The 24,013-nt window shown below is 36.7% G+C and overlaps 1 protein-coding gene across 2 annotated transcripts in view; it reads right to left on the bottom strand.

Annotated features, from left to right (window-relative positions):
• Positions 1–8,534: 8,534 nt before the first annotated feature.
• MDFIC (MyoD family inhibitor domain containing) overlaps positions 8,535–24,013 on the bottom strand; it is an 88,200-nt gene continuing 72,721 nt past the window's right edge. For both annotated transcript variants that reach the window (XM_060632942.3, XM_060632943.3), the window contains exon 5: positions 8,535–11,258. In XM_060632942.3, coding sequence (XP_060488925.1) covers positions 11,011–11,258 — 248 coding nt within the window. In that variant the 3' untranslated portion in view covers positions 8,535–11,010. The remainder of the gene's footprint in view (positions 11,259–24,013) is intronic.

Raw genomic sequence — 24,013 nt, 5'->3', positions numbered from 1 at the left:
TTTTAAGAATCTGGCAACTGTAAGTTTTTGTATTTTGGTGTGGATTCCCACTGCCTTGTCCTCCGTACTGTCAACAATTATTAAATATTTTAATGAACAGATAAAATCCCTCAGTTCGTATTTTATGATCTAGTTGCCAGATGCAAATCAAACTACTTCCCGGGAAGCTGCATTGTGATTCCCTTCAAGTACCAGCCTCCATCACTGGGGACAAGAAAAGCCCAAGGGACTCCCTTTTGCCCTGGTGCCTCCCCTCCTCCCTTATTATTCTTAGGAAGCACCTATATTTTAAAGACCCCTTGAAATTTAATTAGTATTTGCAATGTGAATTTAAATATTTACCTTTAAACGTAATTATTTTTTAAGAAAACAGTCTAATTCTATGATCCTTTTTGTAAATTTTGTGTGTGCGAGTAAAGAATAAAATAGTAAAAGCAGGTTTGGGTCATTTTTTTTTTTCTTTCTGAACTAAGGAAACATAATATGTGATGCACAGAACTTAAGACAAATTAGGCAATCTCTCGGGGCCAGTAAACACCCTCCCAGACTAACACAAAACTTGGAACGTGTCCAATTGAAAATTTGAATCAGGTTGTGCAAAAAGACAAAGGCTGGCAACACTATAACTTTGGAAGATTTACTCCCTAATTTTCGAACTGCTGGAGGCGCACCAAAGAGATTTGGGTCATACATTACCTAAGACTTACGATGGGAAGTAGACTTACTCATTAAGCCAATTAAAGAATGACTCATTTAGCCAACAGTTAGTAATCAGTAACTGGTTAGCAATCTGTTTAGCTAAAAATGATCAAACAATAGTGTGTATGGTCCAGTGGAAATTGTCCTCTCTTTCAGTTATTATGCTTATAATTGTCATTCAGCGTGTTGTAGCAACACACATCTGATTCTGTGCAGTTATTCATGCCACATATGTGTGTGTGTGTGTGTGTGTGTGTGTGTATATATATATATATACCTACACATATACTATATATATATATATATATATATATATATATATATATCTACACATATACATACATACTCATTAATTCACATATTAATTTAACAAATCTACACAGGAACACGTCCTACATGCCAGGAACTCTGAAGATCCTTTGTCCATGTCTCCTTACTCCTGTTTTCCTTGTACTTCCTCCCCCACAACCCCTGGCTACACACATTAACGTCCATCTCCAGCATCTTAGGGAACTGGAAGATTTTACTCTGGTATTTTTCTCACTAGTTCACCACCAGAACACCATATATACCACCATTCCCACCATGTAAACCCTAAATGGAATTCTGAAGAAGTTTCCGAATATTGGTGACACTGTTTACAAGCATTTTCAGATCCATTATCTGACTGAGTGAAAACGTGATATCAGTGGCCTGAAACATTAATGGGCTTTAAAACTTCTGTGAACTTGACTTTTATCTAATATTCATGCAGTTGGTTTTGTTTGTAGGCACCAGGCACATTTAATACTTCAATTCACCTAGGATAGTCTTTCAGTTCTCTTCCAGAAATGCATTTAATTCAGTCCCTCCTCCCACCCCCCTGTGTTCCTACAGTCAGTGCCTTAGTTCACACCCTCACCATCTTTGGTGTAAATGAACACACAATCTTTTAGCCTGCCTCAGTTCATCTTCAGCCCCTCTAGTCTGTCACTCAACAGCTGCCCCAATAAAACTACATCAAAATATAAATTTGATCTCATCTTCTCCTTGATTAAAATCCTTAGCAAGCTTCCCATTGTCTACAGGTCAGAGCCTACAGGTTGAACTTTGGAAACCTAAGGTTGATGTTGGACCTACTTTAGCTTAAAGGTATTTGACTCTCAAGGCATACAGATGCCACTTAAGTTATTGTATTACCTTTGTTTACATTCATATGGAGTCTCTAAATAGGACATTTCTGGAAAGACTAATTTCCAGGCTAATATTTCTATTGTGGGTCTGCTTACATTGATAATGATGTTGCATCATTCCAGGTTGTGTGGAACAAAGTTAAACCTTGTCATCTCTAGGAATCCTAAAGCTGTATAAACTCAGTTGTAAACTTTGGATAACTCCTGATAATGATACTCTCTTTCCTTCCCTCTTCCACTGCCAGCTTGTTACAGTGTCAAATGTTAGCATCAAGATGTGTAATCATTGAACCTGAAATTGCTAAGTTAATTTCTGGAGTGTCGAGTGTATTTCTTGCAATATTAGATTTGACTAACTGTCCATGCTAAAGAGAAAAACATCTAAGAAACCACCAGAGTTAACATTATTTTGATAAATCTTAGAAGCACATGATAACTTGATTGGATTCAGACAACATGTGCATTTGCACACACAAGCTCATTCTTCCTCACTATCTCATTGGAGTACTGACAGGAAACAGCTCACTCAAAGAGCTTAATTGAAGAGCATTTAATAAAATGGACCATTTACAGAGAAAGAATCAGTTGTAAGGTAGCCAACAAGGGCGTTTGGAGTGCCAGAAACTAGCAACAGTGGGAGATGTTACATCTCTATGTCTGAAGGGGCAAAAGCAAGAGAGCTGTAGCTCTAGACAAGGGTGACGACACAGCAGCACTTTATGGTGGGGAATGGAGTTGTTAAAGGTCATTTCATTACCTGGCAGGAAGGGGGCCAGGAAGTAGGGTAGGAATTAACACCTTGACCTCTCTCCTTCCACCTTCGGATTTCTCATGACTGCCATCAGCTAAAATCAACTGGAGACCAGAAAGCAAGGGAGCCTGAACAAAGCAGGCAGAGACCGAGAATAGACCTAGAGGGACAAATGGAGAATTGACCAGAAACAATTTATAATGAACACATAACTCTTGATTCCTTATCCATCTGGGGGTGGGGGGGGGGGACAAAGAGGGATAGTGTTAAGTAGGCATACGATAGTGAAATATTGTGGATTGATTGATTTGGGGTCAGCGCATGTAATGAGATTTAAGTAGTATAGTGGCTATGATTTTCAGTCTTCCTGGGAGCCGGTGCCAGGATACCCACTGAAGGTGGGAGAGATGAGAGACAGGAAATAAGGCTGGCGAGGATTCAGATCCCCATGTCCTCATGCCAGCTTCAAGCAGAGCAGTTGTGATTGAATCTATTATATTACATTATATGTAAGATTTATTTTTTTTAATTTTTTAAATGTTTATTCATTTTTGAGAGACCAAGAGAGACAGAGCACGAACTGGAAAGGGGCAAAGAGAGAGGGAGACACAGAATCCAAAGCAGACTCTGTCAGCACAGAGCCCAATGCAGGGCTTGAACCCACGAACCGGGAAATCATGACATGAGCTGAAGTCGGCCACTCAACCGACTAAGCCACCCAGGCGCCCCTATATGTAAGATTTCTTAAGAAACATAGGGTTGTAATAGCAAGATCTGGGAAGAGAAATCAGGTTTCCGAGGTCTAAGGGAACTGTGTTACTTTGGGAAGTGAACTTAAGCCATCTGTCCCCATTGTTTCATCTGTAAAATGGAGGGAAAAATGCACATCCTAGATGAATTGTAGGGTTGTAAAGATCAAATGGGAAAGTGGAAATGGTTTTCTTCTGAGAAGTTAAACAAGCTCTACAAATGTCAGGCTCTATCGCTTTTGGATATGACCTCATAAAGCCGGTCCCTGAGTATGCGCTTGTAATCATCATCCTCTCTTTTTGACTATCTTTCCCCTACACATGGAGCACTTCACTCAACTCCAACTTAAGCATCACATACAAAGAAAAGATAAGCAGTAAGAAAATCCAAATGTGTTGGCAATACCGCTGCATGTTAACAAGAGAGAACTAGATTCACGTTGAACTCCGTTTTCGTGGTGCATAACTCTCCTTTCCATAGGTCCTATTAACTTCAAAGGGAGCTCTGTGCATGTAAATGATTATATTTATTGGATGCGCCAACTCCTTCTTATCCTCCGGGCACAATTAGAAATATCATAGAAAAATGAATGTCAGAGACTTGGATCCATATTTGATATTCTATAGGAAACTTCCCATAGTTACAGATGTTAAAAATCCTGCCCAATGGTCCAGTTAGGAATGTGTAGCATTTCTTCTTCTTTCATCCTTGGAATTATTTTTTTCTCTCATTTTAGAATATTCTTTTTTGCATTAAAGGAAATATAATTCTCTGTAGGTCTAGATAAGCCAGTGATAAAATCTTGGCTTGTACAACTTGGTACCGTGATAAAAATTTGGACCGTGTAGCCCCTCTCTTTCAAGGAACTGTTAGGGCTTCCCTGAGATTGTATCATTGATACTTAACAGCAATCCTGTGCCTACTTCAAGTTCGTTCTGGGAACTGCCGGGGGAGTCAGTGTCTAGGAACTAAATTCCTGGATGCCCAGTTTCATATTACATCCACTAAGCCACACTGTAATTTCAGTGTTCGTTGTGAACTCAGGCCATTATTAATATTCTTGTTAGGTAACTATAAACTCAGGTTTTCTCCAGTTGAAATCACCACAGTCAAGGAGAACAGATGGTGGATGTATGAAGAGCTGCACTTCTCACACCAATTTGTTGTTCGTTCTCCTTAAATTCCGTTGTCTGATGGCTCTTGGTGGAAGTGTCTGTGAAACTAGTTCTGACAAACAACTTAGGTCCTCACCCAGACTTATCAGTGAACATAAAGGGCTTCCTAGTGTTACACACATGGCTCCTCAGCCATATAAATGATCATACATTACATATTAGTGTAATGTATCAGTGAATATACATTACATATTACATATCCAATATATGTATTATACATCCAAGAGGGCAGGTTAAGTTTTTAACTGTCCATTTCTTTAAAGTGACAAAAAAAAAAAAATGGAAGGATACCCTCAAATCAAATATTCAGACATGCATGAGAGAGAAAATGTATATTATGAAAAGATAAAAAGCTTTTCTGGAAGTGTACCCACATGTGATGGGTGGTATGAAAGATATAAAGACTTTCCTGATGTTTTGATAAGCAATTTGATTTACCAAAGGGTCATTCTAAGTGGTCTTACAGACAAAACCATATCCACGAAGTAATTTGGATCTACTTTGAATTATTCGTAAGAAATAAGTAAGCAAAGACCATCTATTTTTAGTAAATATTGATAGAGCAAAACAATCCAAAGTATATATAACAATCACATTTCTAGTGAAAATGTGTGTAAGTAGGTTTATTTTGAAAGGAAAAGTCCTACTCCCAGTGTCATAACCAATTAAATTCTCCAGGTAATGACCCCATTTGCATAGCGAGCGGAACCCACAAGTGGGAATTTTAATGGGCACACCACCTGAGTACAGTAATTGAGAGTGACACAACTTGAACTAGTTTTGTGCTTACCCCACTGAAAATTCTACTCAGATTATTTTTAATGTCAAGCTACAAGTCAAATTTCAAGATGATGGATTTGTTCTTTTTTAAGCACCGAGTTTGAGTAAAAGAAATGCTTTAATTCTGTTATGCATTGCATATCTTTGCTTTAACTAATCTGTAGTTCTGATTCTTACCATTGCTTCATTTTCTTCAGTGATTGGAATTTAATTTTATTCATTAATTTGTGAATAATTAGATAAAAAAAAATAATGTCCTCAGCAGCAAATTGCCTTTGGATTGCAATTTAATGTATTTTTACCAGAATATGTATTCTCGTTAAGTTGGCATAATAGTTTACTAAAATGTAATTGTGTAAATATGCCCAATTATTCTTTCTGATGATCTAAGAAAATCTAATAGAATATGTATTCGTGAGTATTTCCCTCCTCCTCCGCCTCAACACCAATAAAACGCCCTTCCTGCAGAGCTGATCACAGATGCCTTGTCATCTGAAGGTGTTACTTTTAAAAGATACTCTCCTTATCTCTCAGGCACTATTCATGTCCTTGAAAGAACTGTGCATTCTGATTGAGGGATCATATGACGTCCACATTAAATTATATAATAAAGGTGATCTCAAGACTCTAAGAGTCAGACACACATGATGAACTGTGCTTTCTAGGTTTTGAGATGACATTTTAACACGTCTTTTGTTTCACTCGAAGATTGCTCGAGATCCTAACTATTTGTAGGTGTTTGACACCGCTCCGCCACATCTGTAATTGGCAGAGCATCCAGCAGACAGGCTCTGTACATCTTTACACTGCAACCTACCAAGTTAAGAAATGTATTGGTTCAATATAAAACAGCAGGCTGTTTTTAGACATAGTTACTAGTGCACAAGCTTTAATATGGCTTGGCTTCATCCTATAATGAGATCTTTTGGTTCCCTGCTCAACAGGCTTTTATTCCTTTGCAAAAGGCTATGAACTATGTCAAGTGGATCAGCTGCTTTTGTACACCCTCTTTCTTGGCTTTGGAACGTAATTCTTTTGCTTCTACCCCTTTATGCATCAGACAGAACTTAAGAACCTTTTCAATTTTTCAAGCTAAACTTAGAATTGGTTTGAATTTGCTTTTTACTATTTTCCTAATAATTACATTCTCAACTGAACCTCGCACAAAGACCTGCCTGGAAGTGAGCACTTAATTGCAAAGCTCTGCTTTGTCTTTAACATGTGTTATCTATACCCCATGTTGGTAATGTGTCAAAGGATGGTTATCTAACGTGATTTCTTCACGGTCACCTCCCAAGTAAATGCAGGGCTCTGTTTTAGCAAGCACTGAGGCAACAGATGGAGGGCATAAATAACAGACAAACGGTGGAACTGGAACTAGTGGCCACAGGTCAGTGGGAAGGCAGGAAACTACTCATGAGGACATTTGGCGGCTTGGGAGCTATCGGTGTAGTCCCCGTGGAAACCGTCACACTATTGTCCCAGTTTGATGAAGCACGGGGTGGTGCAGGCTTCTGCTTGCCTAGAGATCCTGTGTTCTACAGGGTGGGGCTCGGCTGTGGCTGTGCTCAGACTCCTTTTCGATCCAGACTGCCTATTGAGTTCATTAAAATTTGATCATTTATATGGTGTTTTCATTCACAGTCCTTTAAGGTCGAGGGAGCAGTCATTGTTGGAAATTTTGAGATGTGAAAAAACATGGTGGATTTAGTCACCACTGACGGTTTTTATAAAAACACCCTCCACTTTAGGGCTGCATCATAATGCTATCACCTTTCTATAAGCTCTTCTACAGAATCTCTAATAGAAAATGAGCAAGGAAATACAGTTTTCTCCTGGGAGGTGCCAAACTTCTTACCTAGGTTGAAACTACGTGAGGGTTCTGACCCCATTGAGGTATCTAGAGAAAGTAGGGGCGCCCGGTGGCTCAGTCGGTTAAGCGTCCGACTTTGGCTCGGATCATGATCTCACGGTTCATGAGTTCGAGTCCTGAATCGGGCCTTGTGCTGACAACCCCGAGCCTGGAGCCTGCTTCGGATTCTGTGTCTCCCTCTTCCTCGGCCCCACACTTGCTCACACCCTGTCTCTGTCTCTCAAAAATCATCAAACATTGAAAAAATTAAAAATAGGCACTTGTAAATGTATTGGTTATAGTGGGAAATGGAGATGAAGGGTTAAAGGGACACCCTTGTAAAAATTCTTGATTAAAAGCTATAAATAGTAAGTGTGGAATAAACTCTATTAATATATTAACTACTGTTTAAAATAAAAATGGTGTGCTTTACTACATTAGTGTAAAGGGAAAATAAAAATGGATATTATAGCATTTGATGAAATTTCATCCTGCCTGTCAGATTAGATGTAATAAACCTACAGGCCAACAAATCACAAGTAATTGGAAAGGGCATAAAGGTCTTGAATAATTTGAAAAATAATCTCATTAATAAATAAACTTATTCTTTAGGTGGTTGGGTAAATCTAAGCATTTAAACTGAAAGGCAAGAAGGCAAGCCACAGACTCAGGACTCCAGTCTTATTTATGTTAGGCAGTGACTTTGACATTTATAACATTAGAATCTAGGGCACTGATAGAGTTTGTATGGATAAAGAATGGAAAGTTATTACATAAGGTTGCCTTGGTTACTCCTTGAACTGTTCAGAAAAATACTGACTACTTTAGGTGAGAAAAACGGATGTAGTTAATAGACGAAGAATATAAAAATTAAATATTCCTAAATAGCCTTCTGCTAAATAAATGATTTGGGGGGGTTAAATACTATAAAGCCTTTCCTACTACTTAAAAATTATACCACTAAAAACCCTAGATGAAAATACTTCTGCTGATTTAACTTTTGGGTAAAATTCATTAAATCTAATATCCAATCTCATAGATTTTGTGTGTGTGTGTAATCTCAGTATATACATTAAAAATAAAATGACCTTTTTTTCCACTTATTTACTTCGGAATTATTTCCCAACTTATAACAAGCATTTACCTAAGACTATGTTTTAAAATACCGTATTAACTATGATTTGTGGTATAAACTGATCTGAATCTTTCATAGTTCATTTATGAGCGTGAGTCATGTGATTTACATAAGGAAATATGAAATCTTCAGAAAGGGAAGTAACAAAGAAAAGTCTCAAGTTTTAAACTATAGTTGAATTAATTCAAATATCAGTATAACAATTAGATAGGAAATATGCTAAAGCCCAATAGAGAATTTTTTTTTATTTCAAATAATGTATTCAGGATAATACAGGTCCAGTTTAAAAATATTTCAGGTTAAGTTTCCACATTTGAAAAGAGACCAAATCTATAACTGTACACTGTAGCACTTAGTCATGATGGCCATGTAATTCAACAAAACATTTTACAAACAGAAATTCTAACATATATTTAAAACTATTTTCACATTTTCCTACTTTTGTTTTTTTTTTTCATTTTTAAAAATCATACAAGACACTTTATGGCATGACTGGAGTAGACAATAGAGGAAAAGTCCTGTGAACATAAATAGGAAAATAAAATTCTGCTATCAATTAATGTTCTCTGTTAAGGAAAAACATTACTTTAAAAGTGCTAATATTTTCATTGCAAATAGGGGCAGAATATACTTAAATATTAGATAAACCACTTGGTTGAAAAATTTTGCATGATAAAAAGTGACATTTTAACAATTCTAGGTCATTAGAAGGCTTTACATATCAATACACAGATGATATTCTTATATCCTAATATATACGCATAAGTTAACATTGGGTATATGTAAATATTCAGATTCTGGTTACTATGAAATAGTACAAAGATGTTCTTATATTTAATGTAACAAATGAAAGACACTCTTGAGACAAGAGAAAGACAGCTGTTTCCTAGAATTCTATTTAAACCCGACAATTTAAAGGTTGTGTGTGTGTATACACACGCACATAGCACTGAAAAGGGGATTCAAGAGTTTGCCGACTTTTTAAGTCCTTTCAGTAATGACAGAAGTAGAACTAGGTTTTATCTCAAAGGAAAAACTGTAGGTGACATTCCTATGCTTGAGGTTTAAAACCTTTCTGAAAAGGGTAGGTTTGTTAAAGGCTTCCTAAAAAAAAATGCATTTGTTTTTATCATGAGTTTGAATTTCAACTAGAAGAACTGAAAATAACTATTAATCCAAAAGTGCGCTTTCAGAATTTCTATGAGGAATTACATTAACTCAAACCAAACTACAATTTTGCGGAGACCAGATTTAGTAGGAAAGCACATAGTATGGAAATGTACTCCCCCTTTCATCTGGGCTACATGAAGTTTCTACGTCTTACTATGTACTTAGTCTCATAATTGACTTATTTCTTTACTCTTGCAGCATCTTCATAACCTGTCCTGTTGGTTTAATTTAACATAAAATTGCAATAGTGAAATCTGGTCACAGTAGTGGACGTCAAGTTTCCCACGGCTTTGGAAGGAATGGTTTACATTTAAGATGAGCTGTGTTTATAAAATATAACATTGGTTATGAAGCAAAACAAACAACCTTCCTTCCCTATAAAGAGACTTAAAGCTCTTAAAAAATTAAAAAAAGAAAACAAACATTTTGAATAAATCAAAATCAGAATACTGGGATTTTAGTATTAAAAAAATCACCTAATTTAAATGCAATTTGTCAAAAGCATTCCACGTTCTTCATAAAATAGAGCTATTTTAATAAATCATTATGTTCTTGCCAAAAACTTTATCACATTTAAATTATGTGTAAAAAGTTATTGTGTAATTTTAGTTAAATTTGATAGTCTTAAAAAAAAAAGCTGTATTCCTGCAACTAAAGAAAATACATACTTAAGGCATTTTTCTTTCAACTGCTTCAGGACAGACACAGTTCAGGCTCCCCACCTAAAACTTGGTCCTAAATCTAATTCATTCAAGCCACAGATGGATCACTCATCCTAAAAGGCCTCTTCAAACACCATCTTTTCCTTGAGGCCTTGTGCATATTCCAGTAGACAAGAGCTGTTCTCTGTGTATTCCTAGGGCCTTTTCAGTCTTTCTCGTGCATAATCCTCACTTCAGTATGCCTTGAGGAATGGTTCATACTGTACAGGTCTCTTTGCTCTGTTAAACTGTACACTCCTCTAGATGAGAGTTGAATGGCATCCGTCTCTGCATCTGAGCAGGCGATTATACACAGGAGGAGCTCAATGTCTGTTGAACAAGTGGAGAAAGTGAGAACAGAGCACGGAGATTAGCACGGGGCGCCCAACTACGGTGTGGGTTTGTTTCCCAAAGTTCACTTGAAAGGAAAGAAATGCTTACTTTGAACCATGGAGAGATAAACATCAAAAATAAACTGTCTGGTTTAAATACCCACAGAGAAATAATACATTTGGAGCAAGAGGCTCCTAGGAATTGTTAAAAGAAATAGAAATGTGTATAAAAGGAGGAGACATTTAGCTTTTTTTTTTTTTTTTTTTTGGTCAAAATGTCCCTCAGTCATTGTAACCTATGAAGTTTACAAGTAGTTAAAATTTCACATATTAAACCACGTAGATTTGGTTAGAGAAGGCTTTCAGAGATTACTTAATGAGTTAACAGTGCAAATACTGGCTTGCTTCATGAGAATCTTACCATGGGCTTTTCTGCCCCCTTAAAAGAAAAATCTTAAAACTCTCCAGTTTTAACACAACAGAAGATAAATATCTATGAAGGAAAACAAATTCCACAGCATTCCATACAGATTTCCAAACAGTCTGATGATTCACAACAGGCATCCATGATGCCACAATCCATGTCACAAGGGCAGTTACAGTCATCTCCCATTTCATCTCCACAGCAACAGCAGCAGGCTTCTGAGGTGCAGATGCCACACGAAGCTTGGCCCAGGACAATATTGCAGAGGGTCAGGAATTCACAGAACAAGCAGGCCAGGATACAGTGGACACAGCAATCTTCATTTTCAGTTGGGAAGGGAACACATATGAGAGAAAGAATGAACACAATTACATAAGTCAGCAACGGACAGAATTAATAAGAATTGATCAAAATAAGGAATCCGGAACGCAGTGACAGGCACTCCTAGAAGTCTTTCCGGGGGCTGGAAGCTCACAAAGAAACTTAAGTTAAATTTTCGAGGAGGAATCTTGAGACGTAGGTATTGCATTCAGGAAAAAAAAAAACAAAAAACAAAAAAAAACAGATCATTGTTGTGTATACTGCTGCGTGCTCACAGGTTAGATTTTATGTCACCTTCATACATTTTGCCGTGGTCCTGGTCCTAGGTTCCGCTTCTCTGTGTCTCTTACCCATCGTCCCTATATGCTACTGCTTTCTATAACAGAGGCTCAAACAATTCTGTGACAGTAAAGTCCTTTAGAAGTAGAAATTTGACTGCTCCACCCACCTGCTCCAAAATTGGAAGGAAAAAAAAATTCAATAGGATACATTCAGTATATTATTGAGTACATCATGATGTATAAGGTACTTGAAATGTTCTAAAGAGCTAACGAGCTAGATTATTATGATATTAAGAAACTAGTGTTTAACTGGCACTAAGCCAGTTCTATTCAGTATGCCTTCAGACAAATACTCCTATTTAACCACTCGTAACATTTCTGACCTTAACTTTCTTTTTTTAAATTTTTTTTTTTTAACGTTTATTTATTTTTGAGACAGAGAGAGAGCATGAACAGGGGAGGGGCAGAGAGAGAGGGAGACACAGAATCGGAAGCACTGACCTTAACTTTCTATTCTGCTGGGGAAAGCTTGTATTTCAAAGCTGAAAGAGGAACCTACAAAACTCACTTGACATTGAAGAACATTTAACTGAGTATTATGAAAACCCTAAGAATATTACTGATCATTAGATTATTTATGTATTAATCATAAACTACACCATACATCAAACTATCTGTAATGGATCTATCGATTTTATTTATTTTTTATTTTTTTTTAACATTTTATTTATTTTTGAGACAGAGAGAAACACAGCATGAACGGGGGAGGGGCAGAGAGAGAGGGAGACACAGAATCGGAAGCAGGCTCCAGGCTCTGAGCCATCAGCCCAGAGCCTGACGTGGGGCTCGAACTCGCAGACCGCGAGATCGTGACCTGAGCTGAAGTCGGACGCTCAACCGACTGAGCCACCCAGGCGCCCCAAGGATCTATCGATTTTAAAGGGGGGAAAGAATGGTCATCCCACCTAGACTCAGAAGTAGAGGGTTATATCTTTGAAGCCTCCTTTAGTCCCTTTCTAATAACTATATTTTCCTCTCCTGAGATATGATCAATGTCTTGAGTTTTGACTCAATCTTTCCCTTACTTACCATTGTACTTTTTGCAACAGTGAATGTGTAAACATCCCTACATAGCCGATCAGAAGGGAAATGATACCTTATGAATTCCTGTGAGTAGCATTTTTTGCTCAACACTTTGTTTCAGATTTCCCGTCACTGATTCATGTCACTATAGTTCACTTATTTTCCAGGTGTTGAGTATCCCAATTGATTTAATATGCCATAATTTATTTATCTGTACTATTTATGAATATCTTTGTCATTTCCAGTGTTTCTGCTACTCCAAACATCACTGTTGGGAATGGTTTTGTGCAAGTGTCTGAGAACATACATGATATATAACTAGCAGAACTGCTGGCTCATGGGATATGCAAACGGGTTGTCCAAAGCGATTGCTCCAGAGTTTACTCGCACAAACCAAGTTTGAGAATGCTCACTGTCTGCATCCTCACCAATCTTGGGAACTGTCATACTTTCATATATGCCCATTAGGTGAGTGCGAAACAACATCTCATGGTGGTTTTACTTTGTATTTACTTACTTACTAGTAAGTTGGGACATCTTTTCATGTTTGGCCATTCATGCGGTCTCTTTGAAACACGTGTTCAGGATGTTCATGTTTTCCCCTCATTTTTCTATTAAGTTGTGCTTTTACTAATTTGTAGAAGTTCTCCATAGGTTCAAGATACCAATCCTTTCTCAAAAATGACTGTGGCTTTTCTTAGGTGGCTTTTTCTTATGGCTTTTCTTAGGTTATGTGGCTGTTCTTAGGTTAAAGTAAAATAAGAGACAGATGAGTGAATTTTCAGACCTTGAGAGTTAAATAAAGAGAAATCCAAATCAAATCTTGTTGTTAGCTAGAGATATGGGATTGATTATATGGCTAAGGAGGAGGCATTAACAAGATCTGGTAACAGAATGAAATAAAAAGTTTTAATGGCTGATTCAAAAGAAGGGGAGCCCAGCCCTGCCGATAGGGAGGGAGAAAGAGAGAGGGAGAGGGAGAAGAAGCCAACAATCAGGAGGGAGAGACTGAATGTGATGAGTAAGAAATCAACAGCCTTCAGAATAATTCCAAACTAAACAGCTCATTGCTACTCACAGGATGTCCCTATTTGTTGGCAAATGAAAATCCCTTCCTGATTTTAGATGATGACAGTTGTCATACAGAAATAAGAAGCCCTAAGCCCAGAATAGGATCTGTCCAAATTCCTATTTTAGCCAACAAGATTCACAGATCAATTTAAGTCTGTTAAACCCCCTTTGTATTTTTAGCAAACAAAATGAAAAAATGAAAGTTCTTAGCTGTAAATAGATCAAATACTCCTTTCTAGCCTATCTTCTACAACAAAATGTGATTTCTGTAACTAATAGGTATGAGTGGTTGTCTTTCATAGAATGGGAAGCCTAGCATAAATAAAGGAAAATTATTTATTTTCATATTAAGAAATATGGTATCTTAGAGAAAATGTTTTGATTATTTTTTTTAAAAAACTATTTTAGATACTTTGTACTGATCTCTATTTAAGGCTTTTTCCAAATATTAATTCACTTAATTTTAATAATACTCTCAAGAGGCAGCCCTGGTATTATCCATATTTTACCAATATAGACGTAGAGAAAATTGAGAACATTTGCCCAGAGTCATACAGGCTGTAAGGAACAGAGTCGGGGTGAGAACCACATGGTTCGCAGGGAAAGGCCCTGCTCTAATCCAGCATGCTGTGTTGACCGCAGGGGTGGACCGCTTGGTTCATCTTCCTTGGGGGAAGATCAGTTATAAACCCCCACCTTCCTGATTTGTCTTGATCTGTTTTTAGCCTTGATTCATGTCCCTTTCCTTTCTAAAGATGATTCTGAATTTCACCTTGAATGAAGAGTTGATAGTAGAGGTTAACCTTCAACAACTAAGAGCAAAGTTTATGAGCTGGAGAACTGATACACTGCCAGTAACACTGTGGAGACAGACATCAGAAGGTGGGCAGCCAAGAGAGCAGGTCTCAAAAGACACAAATCTGTACATGGAAAACGTAAACATTAAAGTCCACAGTTATAGGAACAAAAGCAGTGAACAGATTATGTAGGAATTCTGGTACAACATGGTAATGACACAGGTTTTAAAAGAATCAATTCTCTAGGTCAATACTAAAACTAAAAAAATAAAAATAAAAAAAAAAAAAGACATCCTCTTAGAACATAGGTCCTACATAATTCACTAGAAAACCATTTTGAGCTACTCCGAAAAACCAATCTATTAAAGGGCACCTTTAAAAAAGCCACAAACCAAACTGCACCTTAGAGATTAAAGTGATACATGTACCACACACACAGTCCTTACCTGTACTTTACAAGAACTTCCGAGGTATGAAAACAACAAAAGAAACAAAAGCATCCCTAGATCCTATCAAATCAATTTCATAATCTGATTTTTATTCCTTGCCCAAAACATTTCTTTTCGTTGGGTTCTAGAAAGAGCAGTTTGTGACTGGGTCAATGAAAAGGTTAAACTGAGACAAAATAGCTGATAGAGTTTCTTCCACTGTCACCCCCACCACCCCCAGGGGAATCAAGAATCATAAAAGGCATTACAATGTTGGTTTTATCTGAAGCAAAGAGAAGATTCTAAGAATTAGCAAACTAAGAAGACTTCAATAGAGAAACTTTGAAAAAGAAGAGTTGTCTGCATCGATGATAGTTCACAGTCAGAAATAATTTTTCCCCCCTGTTCTTGAGGTTTTTCATTTTTATGGTTTTATTCAGTCATACTTGCAGTTTTTGCCAAAAGCATTTAACCTCTGAGAAGCCAACTAGGTTCTGGGAAGGATGCCTGTCCCAAACTGGGCCAAGCGAGAATTGCACAATTCAATGTGCTAGTGAGAGGGGAACTCAGCACAAGACTGACAGCTACTGTAAATTGAGGAACACAAAGGCACATACCAGCAGCCAAGTATCTTGCAAGAAAGCATAAAAGGAAAAGTTTAGTGCAACATTTGATTTAAAAAAACCAAAACTGTTATGAATGACTGCAGACACAAACCCAAACAAAATATCTGAATCCTATAAAAGGTCATCAGTGTTAAACCCCTGCAGCTGGTCTAGCTGGAAAACATCTGGCTGCCCCAGGCCTTGAAGGCAACAACAGAAACCTACTTCAACAGCATCTTAGGTGACTATGGAAATGTCCGTGACTGGCCCAAGGGGCTTTGGTCTATTTAAAACGACACCGAAGACTCATTTTGCTAAGAACATGTTAATTTAATAATGAGATGATCCCAGATTGATTTACCTAAACATAGGTGGCCCCAAATGCTCAGAAAATAGGGGGGACAGCCATCAGAAAACTCTCTGCACAGCACATTCAGCTCTGTTATAAATGAGTCTATTACATTTCTTGAGTTTTCTTTTTTTAAGATGTGGTATGACAGATGCTCTGAATTTCTTGGAACAAAGACCCCAAACAGCAGAGTACTGGGAAGCGCAGAGCAGTGAATTCTGAGAACAACCCACAAACCAGATTTGTATGTGGTTTATCTCGACTAATCTCTAATAACGTTTCCTATGTCTTCAATGCTTGAAACGACTTTCTTACTTAACCAAGTCCCCAACAAGTAAACTATATACTGAGAAACAGAAGTTTGTTAACATTGTTAACAGGCTAACAGTATGCCAAAAAGCAACTGCAGATTAGAACATGAGCAGTCAATTATGTATAATTAGTCATTTGATAACTGCACGGAGACCAAACCTGACTTCACACCCAAAGCTACAGAGAACCCCCACGTGTTCCCATGTCTTGACCTGCTAAGGCTCACAACTAACAGGGCGTCCAAAGGGGCTCCCCGTACAGAGGATGCCTGATTGGTTGGTGGCATTCTTCTTCCCAGACACTGCTTGACTGCAACTGTTGTTTATCAAGGCAAAACCAGAAACCAGGCTAGAAGTGGGGGTTAGTAATCCTGAATTGCAGCCAGGATGGCTAAGTTAGTATCTGGCCTATGTGAAAAGCTAGCTGTGAGGGATGAGACACAGACATCTCCAGGGAGTTGTGCTCCTCAAGTGTTCATAGGGGCAGGAGATATTTACTAATACAGCACGGTAGCTCAGCTCCAAGTAGCTCTGAGTCTCCCAGCCAGAGGACGCACAGCGTTCTGGCCTACAGCCCTAGAATGACCCGCTGCCTGCATAAATTGGCCTGAAGCGTACCTCCTACACAGAACTCTCTGGCGCACTGCTGTCCCCGTGAGGCCATGCATCTTAGCCAGAACACAGTCAACATTTTCCTAGTGGGGAAGAAAGGGAGTTAGGTCAGGAGGTAAAGGAAAGAGAAGAGCGATATTTTCCACTGCAGTACAAAGAAGACCACACTTAGGAAAACCGAACAATTCTCTTTACTATTATCTTTCCTTTCGGCAAACTCAAAAGAACCTTGGAGAAAAAAAAAAAAAAAAAAGGCACCGTTCTCCCACGGCCCAGAAAGGGACTCCTTGATAATTTTCCTAGCACATGTCCAAATTCTGGATTCCATCCTGTACCTATGAGAGGTGCATTTGCATTTTACATTACAGTAGGTGCAAGGTATAGATTTTTTTGCTTCTCTTATCCGTTTATCCTGCTGCATGCTCCATGGTTGATTCATTGAACATTCCAAACTCTCTAAGAGATTTGATCCAGTAATCGTCAGTCATTACTTAACTGTAGGACTGAGTCAAGTAGTCCTTTCTAAAGAGTCGCATCTTAAAAGTCTAGGAACATAACATATACACCTGAACACCTTCCCCTCCACCTCAGGAGCTGTACACAGAAATCTGAAGAGGACTAAAAGCTCAGTTAGTAGACGTGTTTATGTAAAGCATTTTACATGTTTAAAACATTTTCTGTTGTTGTCTACATGCCATTACACGTAGTTAAAATATGGGAAGAGAAGAGGGTAAAGAAAAGCTAAAAAATATAGGTGATGCACATAACATGTACATTAACTTACCGAATCTCTACAACACTAAGATCACAAATTTGATAGCTGGTAATAACAATACTGTCCTCAGAGGGTTACAGTGAAGATTATTGATTAACCATCTGAAGTGGTAACCAAGGTTATCACTCAGGTCATGATCTCACAGTTTGTGAGGTTGAGCCCCACATCAGGCTCAGCCCTAGCAGTGCAAAGCCTGCTTGGGATTTTCTTTCTCCCCTTTGCTGCTCCTCCCTTCCCCCCCACCCCCCCAAAATAAACTTAAAAAGTACTCAAGAAGGGATTTATCATGTAATTCTTATTAAATGTTGTTACTGTGATAGCTATGAAGATAATAGAAAAATATTTATTTTAGGGAGGCCACACCTCTCTACCTACCAATAGACTTCATTCACTCTGATTACTACACCAAAATTGGGCCATTCCATTTTAAACTAAGGAGGTTTTATAAAAGGCTCAGTTCATAGTTCAAACACTTGAAAACAGAGACCCAAAATGGCAACTTTAAGAGACAGAATCTGCAGGAGTGAAGCAGAAACCTGCCCAGAAAAAAATTAGTAAATCTTGTGTTTGACTACAGCAGAAGACTTAAAATAATCATCTTTTTCCATATTTAAATGATCCGTTTATTTTCTCAGGAAGTTAGAAGGCATAAACACAGTAAGACTACACTTTATCTGAACCTATTCAATGCTGACTTTATTCAGCCAGCCAGTTGGAGTATCTCTAATCCAAAAAGTTCAATAAAGAAGTTGAATATAACTCTTAGAGAACCAAATCCACTTTAGACCTTAAAAGCATTTTCCTAGAAAGAATATGTCTGACAGTATCTCCTAAAATTGGTCACAATGGCATCTATGCCTAGGAAAAAAATACACTTTTTCATTAAAACTAGAGGATTTACGTTCTTATGACTGTGTAAAAATGATCTAAGGAATGTCTCCACAAACCTTAATGTTTTTCCCATTTTTCACAACTGTGACTATTTCACAATTACCGTTTCAGTTTCCCCTCTGATCTGTGCATGCCTAAATACTGCACAAGGTACTGTTATGAAAAGAAATCTGTTTAAGTCAAATAGTACCTAATAGGGTGATCCTGCAAAAGGTGCTGGTGGTGATGATAAGAACAGTAAAATAACACCTTACTGTATCACATGCTTTTTATGTATTTATATTTATTGAGGTATAATTGACAGACTAAATTCTACTCCTGAAACCAATATTGCACTGTATGTTAACTAGAATTTAAATAAACATTTGAAATGAAAAAAATATATAACGTATTAGTTTCAGGTGTACAACATAATGACTCAATATATCTGCACTGTGAAATGATCACCACGATGTCTAGTTAATATCTGCCACTCTAGTTTTTTTCCTTAGGAGAGCTTTTTCATATCTACTCTCTAAGCAACTTTTAGATATGCAATATATTAACTATAGTCAGCATGGTGTACATTACATCCCCACGGCTGATTTATTTTATAAGTGAAGTTTGTGACTTTTGGACTCCTTCATTCATTTTACCATGTCCACCCCCTGCCTCAGGCCACCACCAATCTGTTCTTTGTGAACTCATGGTTTTGGTTTTAGATGCCACATATGACTGAGATCATATGGTATTTGTCTTTTTCTGACTTACACACTTAGCATAATGCCCTCAAGGTCCATCCATATTGTTGGAAAGGTAAGATTTCTTTCCTTTTTTTATGGCCGAATAACGTTCAGTTGTGTGTGTGTGTGTGCGCACACACACACACAAATATATCCTATATATATCCATCACATCTTCTTTACCCACTCATCCGTTGAGAAACATTGTTTCTATATCTTGACTATTATAAATAATGCTGCAGTGAACATGGGGGTGGATATATCTTTCTGAATTAGTCTTTTCATTTCTTTTGGATAAATACCCGAACTAGAATTAGTAGCTCATATGGTGGTTCTGTTTCTAATTGCTGAGCAACCTCCATACTCTTTTCAATTGTGACTAAACAAATTTACATTCCCACCAATAGTGCACTTTTTCCCATAACCTCAACAATACTTGATATTTATTGTTGCTAATAGCCAATCTGACAAGGTCGAGGTGGTATTTCATTATGGTTTTAATTTATATTTCCCTGACGATTAGTGATGTTGAGTGCCTTTTCATGTACCTGTTGGCCACTTGTATATCATCTTTGGAAAATTATCTATTGAGATCTTCTGCCCATTGTTAATCAGATAGTTGGGTTTTTTTTTTTTTGTTTTTTTTTTTTTTGCTTTTGTATTGTAAGAATTCTGTCTATATTTTGGATATTAACTCCTCATTATATAGGTTTTGGAAATATTTTCTCCCATTCGATAGGTTATGATTTTGTTTTGTTGGATTCCTTTGCGGGGCGGAAGCCTTTTAGTTTGATGTAGTCCCACTTGTTTATTTTAGGCTTGTTTTTGGTGTCAAGTCTAAAATCTTAGCACAAAAATAGAAGTCAAGGAGTAGCTTCCTGAGTATGTGTTCTTCTAGAAATTTTATGGTTGCAGATCTTAATAGTCTTCCATCTATTTGGAGTTAACGCTTGTGTATGGTACACAATAGTGATCCAGTTTCATTCTTTTGCATACGGCTGTCTAGTTTTTCCAGTACCATTTACTGAAGAGACTTTTACTCATTGCATATTCTTGGCTTGCTGTCAAAAATTAACTGACCATATATACATGGGTTTATTTCTGGGCGCTCTGTTCCACTGATCCATGTGTCTGTTTTTATGCCAATACCATCATGTTCTGATTACCATAGTTTTGTAATATAGACTGAAATCAGAGAGTGTGATGCCTTCAGCTTTGTTGTTCTTTCTCAAGATTGCTTTGGCTATTCAGAGTCTTTTGTAGTTCCAAACAAACATCAGGATTATTTGTGCTATTAATGTCCTTGCCATTTTGATAGGGATTTCATTGAAACTGTAGATTGTTTTGGGTAGTAAGGACATTTTAACAATATTCTTCCAATCCATGAGCACAGAATATTTTCATACAGATTTAAGTTGTCTTAGGTTTCTTTCACCATGTCTGGTAGGTTTTCAGTGTATAAGTCTTTTACCTCCTTGGTTAAATTTATTCCTGTGTATTTTATTCTCTGATGCATTTTTAAATAACATTATTTTCTTAATTTCTCTTTCTGATAGTTTGTTATTAATGTATAGAAATGCCACAGATTTTTCATACTGATTTTGGATCCTGCAACTTTACTCAATTTGCTGATGAGGTCTAAGTTTTTTGAAGGAGGCTTTACCGTTTTCCACACATATCTGTGTCATCTGCAAATAGCAATAGTTTTACTTCTTACTTTCCAATTTGTATGTCTCCTGTTTCTTTTTCCTGATTAATTGCTCTGGTTGGAATTTACCATGTTGAATAAAAGTTGTGAGAGTGGGCATCCTTGTTTTATTGTTGATCTTAGAGGAAAAACTTTCAAGTTTTTCAACATTGAGTATGATGTTAGCTGTGGACTGGTCATATATGGCTTTTACTGTGTTGAGATACATACACTCTGTACACAATTGTTGAGATTTTTTATCATAAATTTATTTTGAATTTTGTCAGAGGTTTTATGTACCTATAGATGACATTTTATTAAAATGGTATATACTTTATTTTATTATCCTTCATTTTATTAACATGGTATACACATTGATTTGCAGAAACTGAACTGTCCTTGCATCTCCGGAGTAAATCCTATCTGATCATAATCTCTGATCTTTCAACTGTACTGTTGAATTTTGTTTGTTAGTATTTTGTTAAAGATTTTTCCATGTATGTTTACCAGGGATACTGGCTTGCAATATTTTTTCTTTTTTTGTGGCATCCTTGTGTTGTTTTGTATCAGGGTAATGCTAGTCATATAAAAAATGAGTTTGGAAGTATTCCCTCCTCTTCTATTATTTTGGGAGAGTTTGAGAAGTATTGGTGTTACTTCTTTAAATATTTGGTAGAAATCACCAGTGAACCCATCTGGTCCCGACTTTTGTTTGTTGGGAGATCTTTGACTACTGATTCAATCTCCTTAGTAGTAATCAGTCTATTCAGATTTTCTATTTTATTGTGATAAAATAAATAGGTTTATTGGTTACAATAATAATAAATAAACCTGGTAAATTTATGTTTCTGAGAATTTATCCATTTCTTCTAGATGGTCAAATTTGTTGGCATGTAATTGTTCATAGTAGTCTCTTACAATCTTTTGTATTTCTATGATATCAGTTGTAATATCTTCTGTTTCATCTATTAAAGAGGATTTTTTGAGGGTTTTTTTTTGGTGAATTTAAAGGTTCATCAATTTTGCTTATCTTTTCAAAGAACTAGCTCTTGCTTTCATTGGTCATTTCTATTGTTTTTTGTAACCTCTATTTCATTTACTTCCACTTGATCTTTGTTATTTCTTTCTTCTACCAACTTTGTTCTTCATTTGTTTTTCTAATGCTTTGGGGTGTAAAGTTACACTGTTTGGATTTTTATTTCTTGAGGTAGACATTTATCATTATGAACTTCCCTTGTAAAACTATTTTTGCTGCATCCATTAGTATTGCTGTGTTGTACTTCTATTTTCATTGTCTTGGGGTATTTTTTAATTTCTCCTTTGACCCACTGGCTGTACGGTAGAATATTATTTAATTTCCATATATTTGTGAATTTTCCATTTTTCTTGTAAATGATTTCTAATTTCATACCACTGTGGTTTGAAAAGTTGCTTAATATGATTTCAATCTTCTTGAACTCAGAATTATTCTGGAGCCTAATAGGCTCTATCATGAAGAATATTCTATGGGTACTTGTAAAGAATGTATACTCTTGTTACTTTTGTGTGTAATGCTCTGTGTATATCTGCTAAGTCTATCTGGTCTAATGAGCTGCTTAAGGACAATGTTTCCTTATTGATTTTGTGTCTGGATGATCTATCTATTGATGAAAGAGGTATTAAAGGCCTGTACTAGTATTGTTATTTCTCCACTTGGGTCTATAAATATTCATTTTATATATTTAGGTGTTCCTGTGTGGGTGCTTAAATATTTACATATGCTATATTCTTTTGTTGGACTACCCTTTTTATCCTCATATGATTATCTTGTCTCTTTTTACAGTCCTTGTTTTAAAGTCTGTTTTGTCTGATATAAATACAGTTACTCCATCTTTCTTTTGGATTCAATTTGCATGGAAGATCTTTATCCATCTTTTCACTTTTAAGTCTATGTAACTTTACATCTGAAGTGAGTCTTCTGTAGTCAGCATACCGATGAGTCTTGTGTTTTCATACCACCATTCTTTTAATTGAAGAATTTAGTCCATTTATATTTAAAATAATTATTGATAGGTATGTATTTCTGCCATTTTTTACAATTTATTTATTTACTTAGCCACCTAGCTGCCCTGCCATTTGTTAATTGTTTTTTTTTTTTTTTTTTTTTTAAATCTGTTTTGTAGTTCTGTTTCTTTCTTTCACTTGGTCTTTTCCTTTGTAACTTGATGATTTTCTGTAGTGGTTATGCTTAGATTATTCTTAGATATGCTTCATGTTTTTCATATTTCATGTGTCTACTACAGGTTTTTGCTTTGTGGTTATTAAGAGGCTTACATATAATGACATATCCAACAGCCTATTTTAAGTTTATAACTTAAGCATTAATGCATTCTAAAGCTCTACATTTTTACTTCCCCCCCCCCCCTTTTTTTTTTTTTAATTTTTTTTTTTTAACGTTTATTTATTTTTGAGACAGAGAGAGACAGAGCATGAACGGGGGAGGGTCAGAGAGAGAGGGACACACAGAATCTGAAACAGGCTCCAGGCTCTGAGCTGTCAGCACAGAGCCCGACGCGGGGCTCAAACTCACGGACCGTGAGATCATGACCTGAGCCGAAGTCGGACGCTTAACCGACTGAGCCACCCAGGCGCCCTTCCCCCTCTTTTTTGATGTCACATTTTACATCTTTTTATCTTAACTACTTATTGTAGTTATAGTGAGTTTTACTACTTTTGTCTTTTAACCCTCATACTAGCTTTACAAGTGATCTGCCATGTTTACATTAGATTATTTTGAACTTTACATTTACGTTTACCACTGAGATTTATACTTTCATGTTTTCCTGTTAGTAATTAGTGCCCTTTTTCTTCAGCTTAAAGAAGTTCCTTTAACATTTACTGTAAACCAGGCTTAGCTTTTATCTGTCGAGAAAATTCTTTCCTGAAATCCAGAATGACAACTTTGCTGGAGAGTGTTCTTGGTTATAAGTTTTTTTTCTTTCAACACTTGAAATAAATGATGCCACTCCTTTCTCTCAGGCAAAGTTTCTGCTGAAAAATCTGAGGATAGTCTCTAGGGGTTCCCTTATACATATACTTTTCTTTTGCTGCTTTTAAGATTACCTCCTTCTTAACTTTTGACATATTAATTATGATGTGT

Source organism: Panthera onca, chromosome A2, assembly GCF_046562875.1.
Source record: "Panthera onca isolate mPanOnc1 chromosome A2, mPanOnc1 haplotype 2, whole genome shotgun sequence".
NCBI classification, from domain to species: Eukaryota; Metazoa; Chordata; class Mammalia; order Carnivora; family Felidae; genus Panthera; species Panthera onca.
Note: the sequence above shows the minus strand (reverse complement) of the source record. Positions and strands in the feature narration are given on the sequence as shown.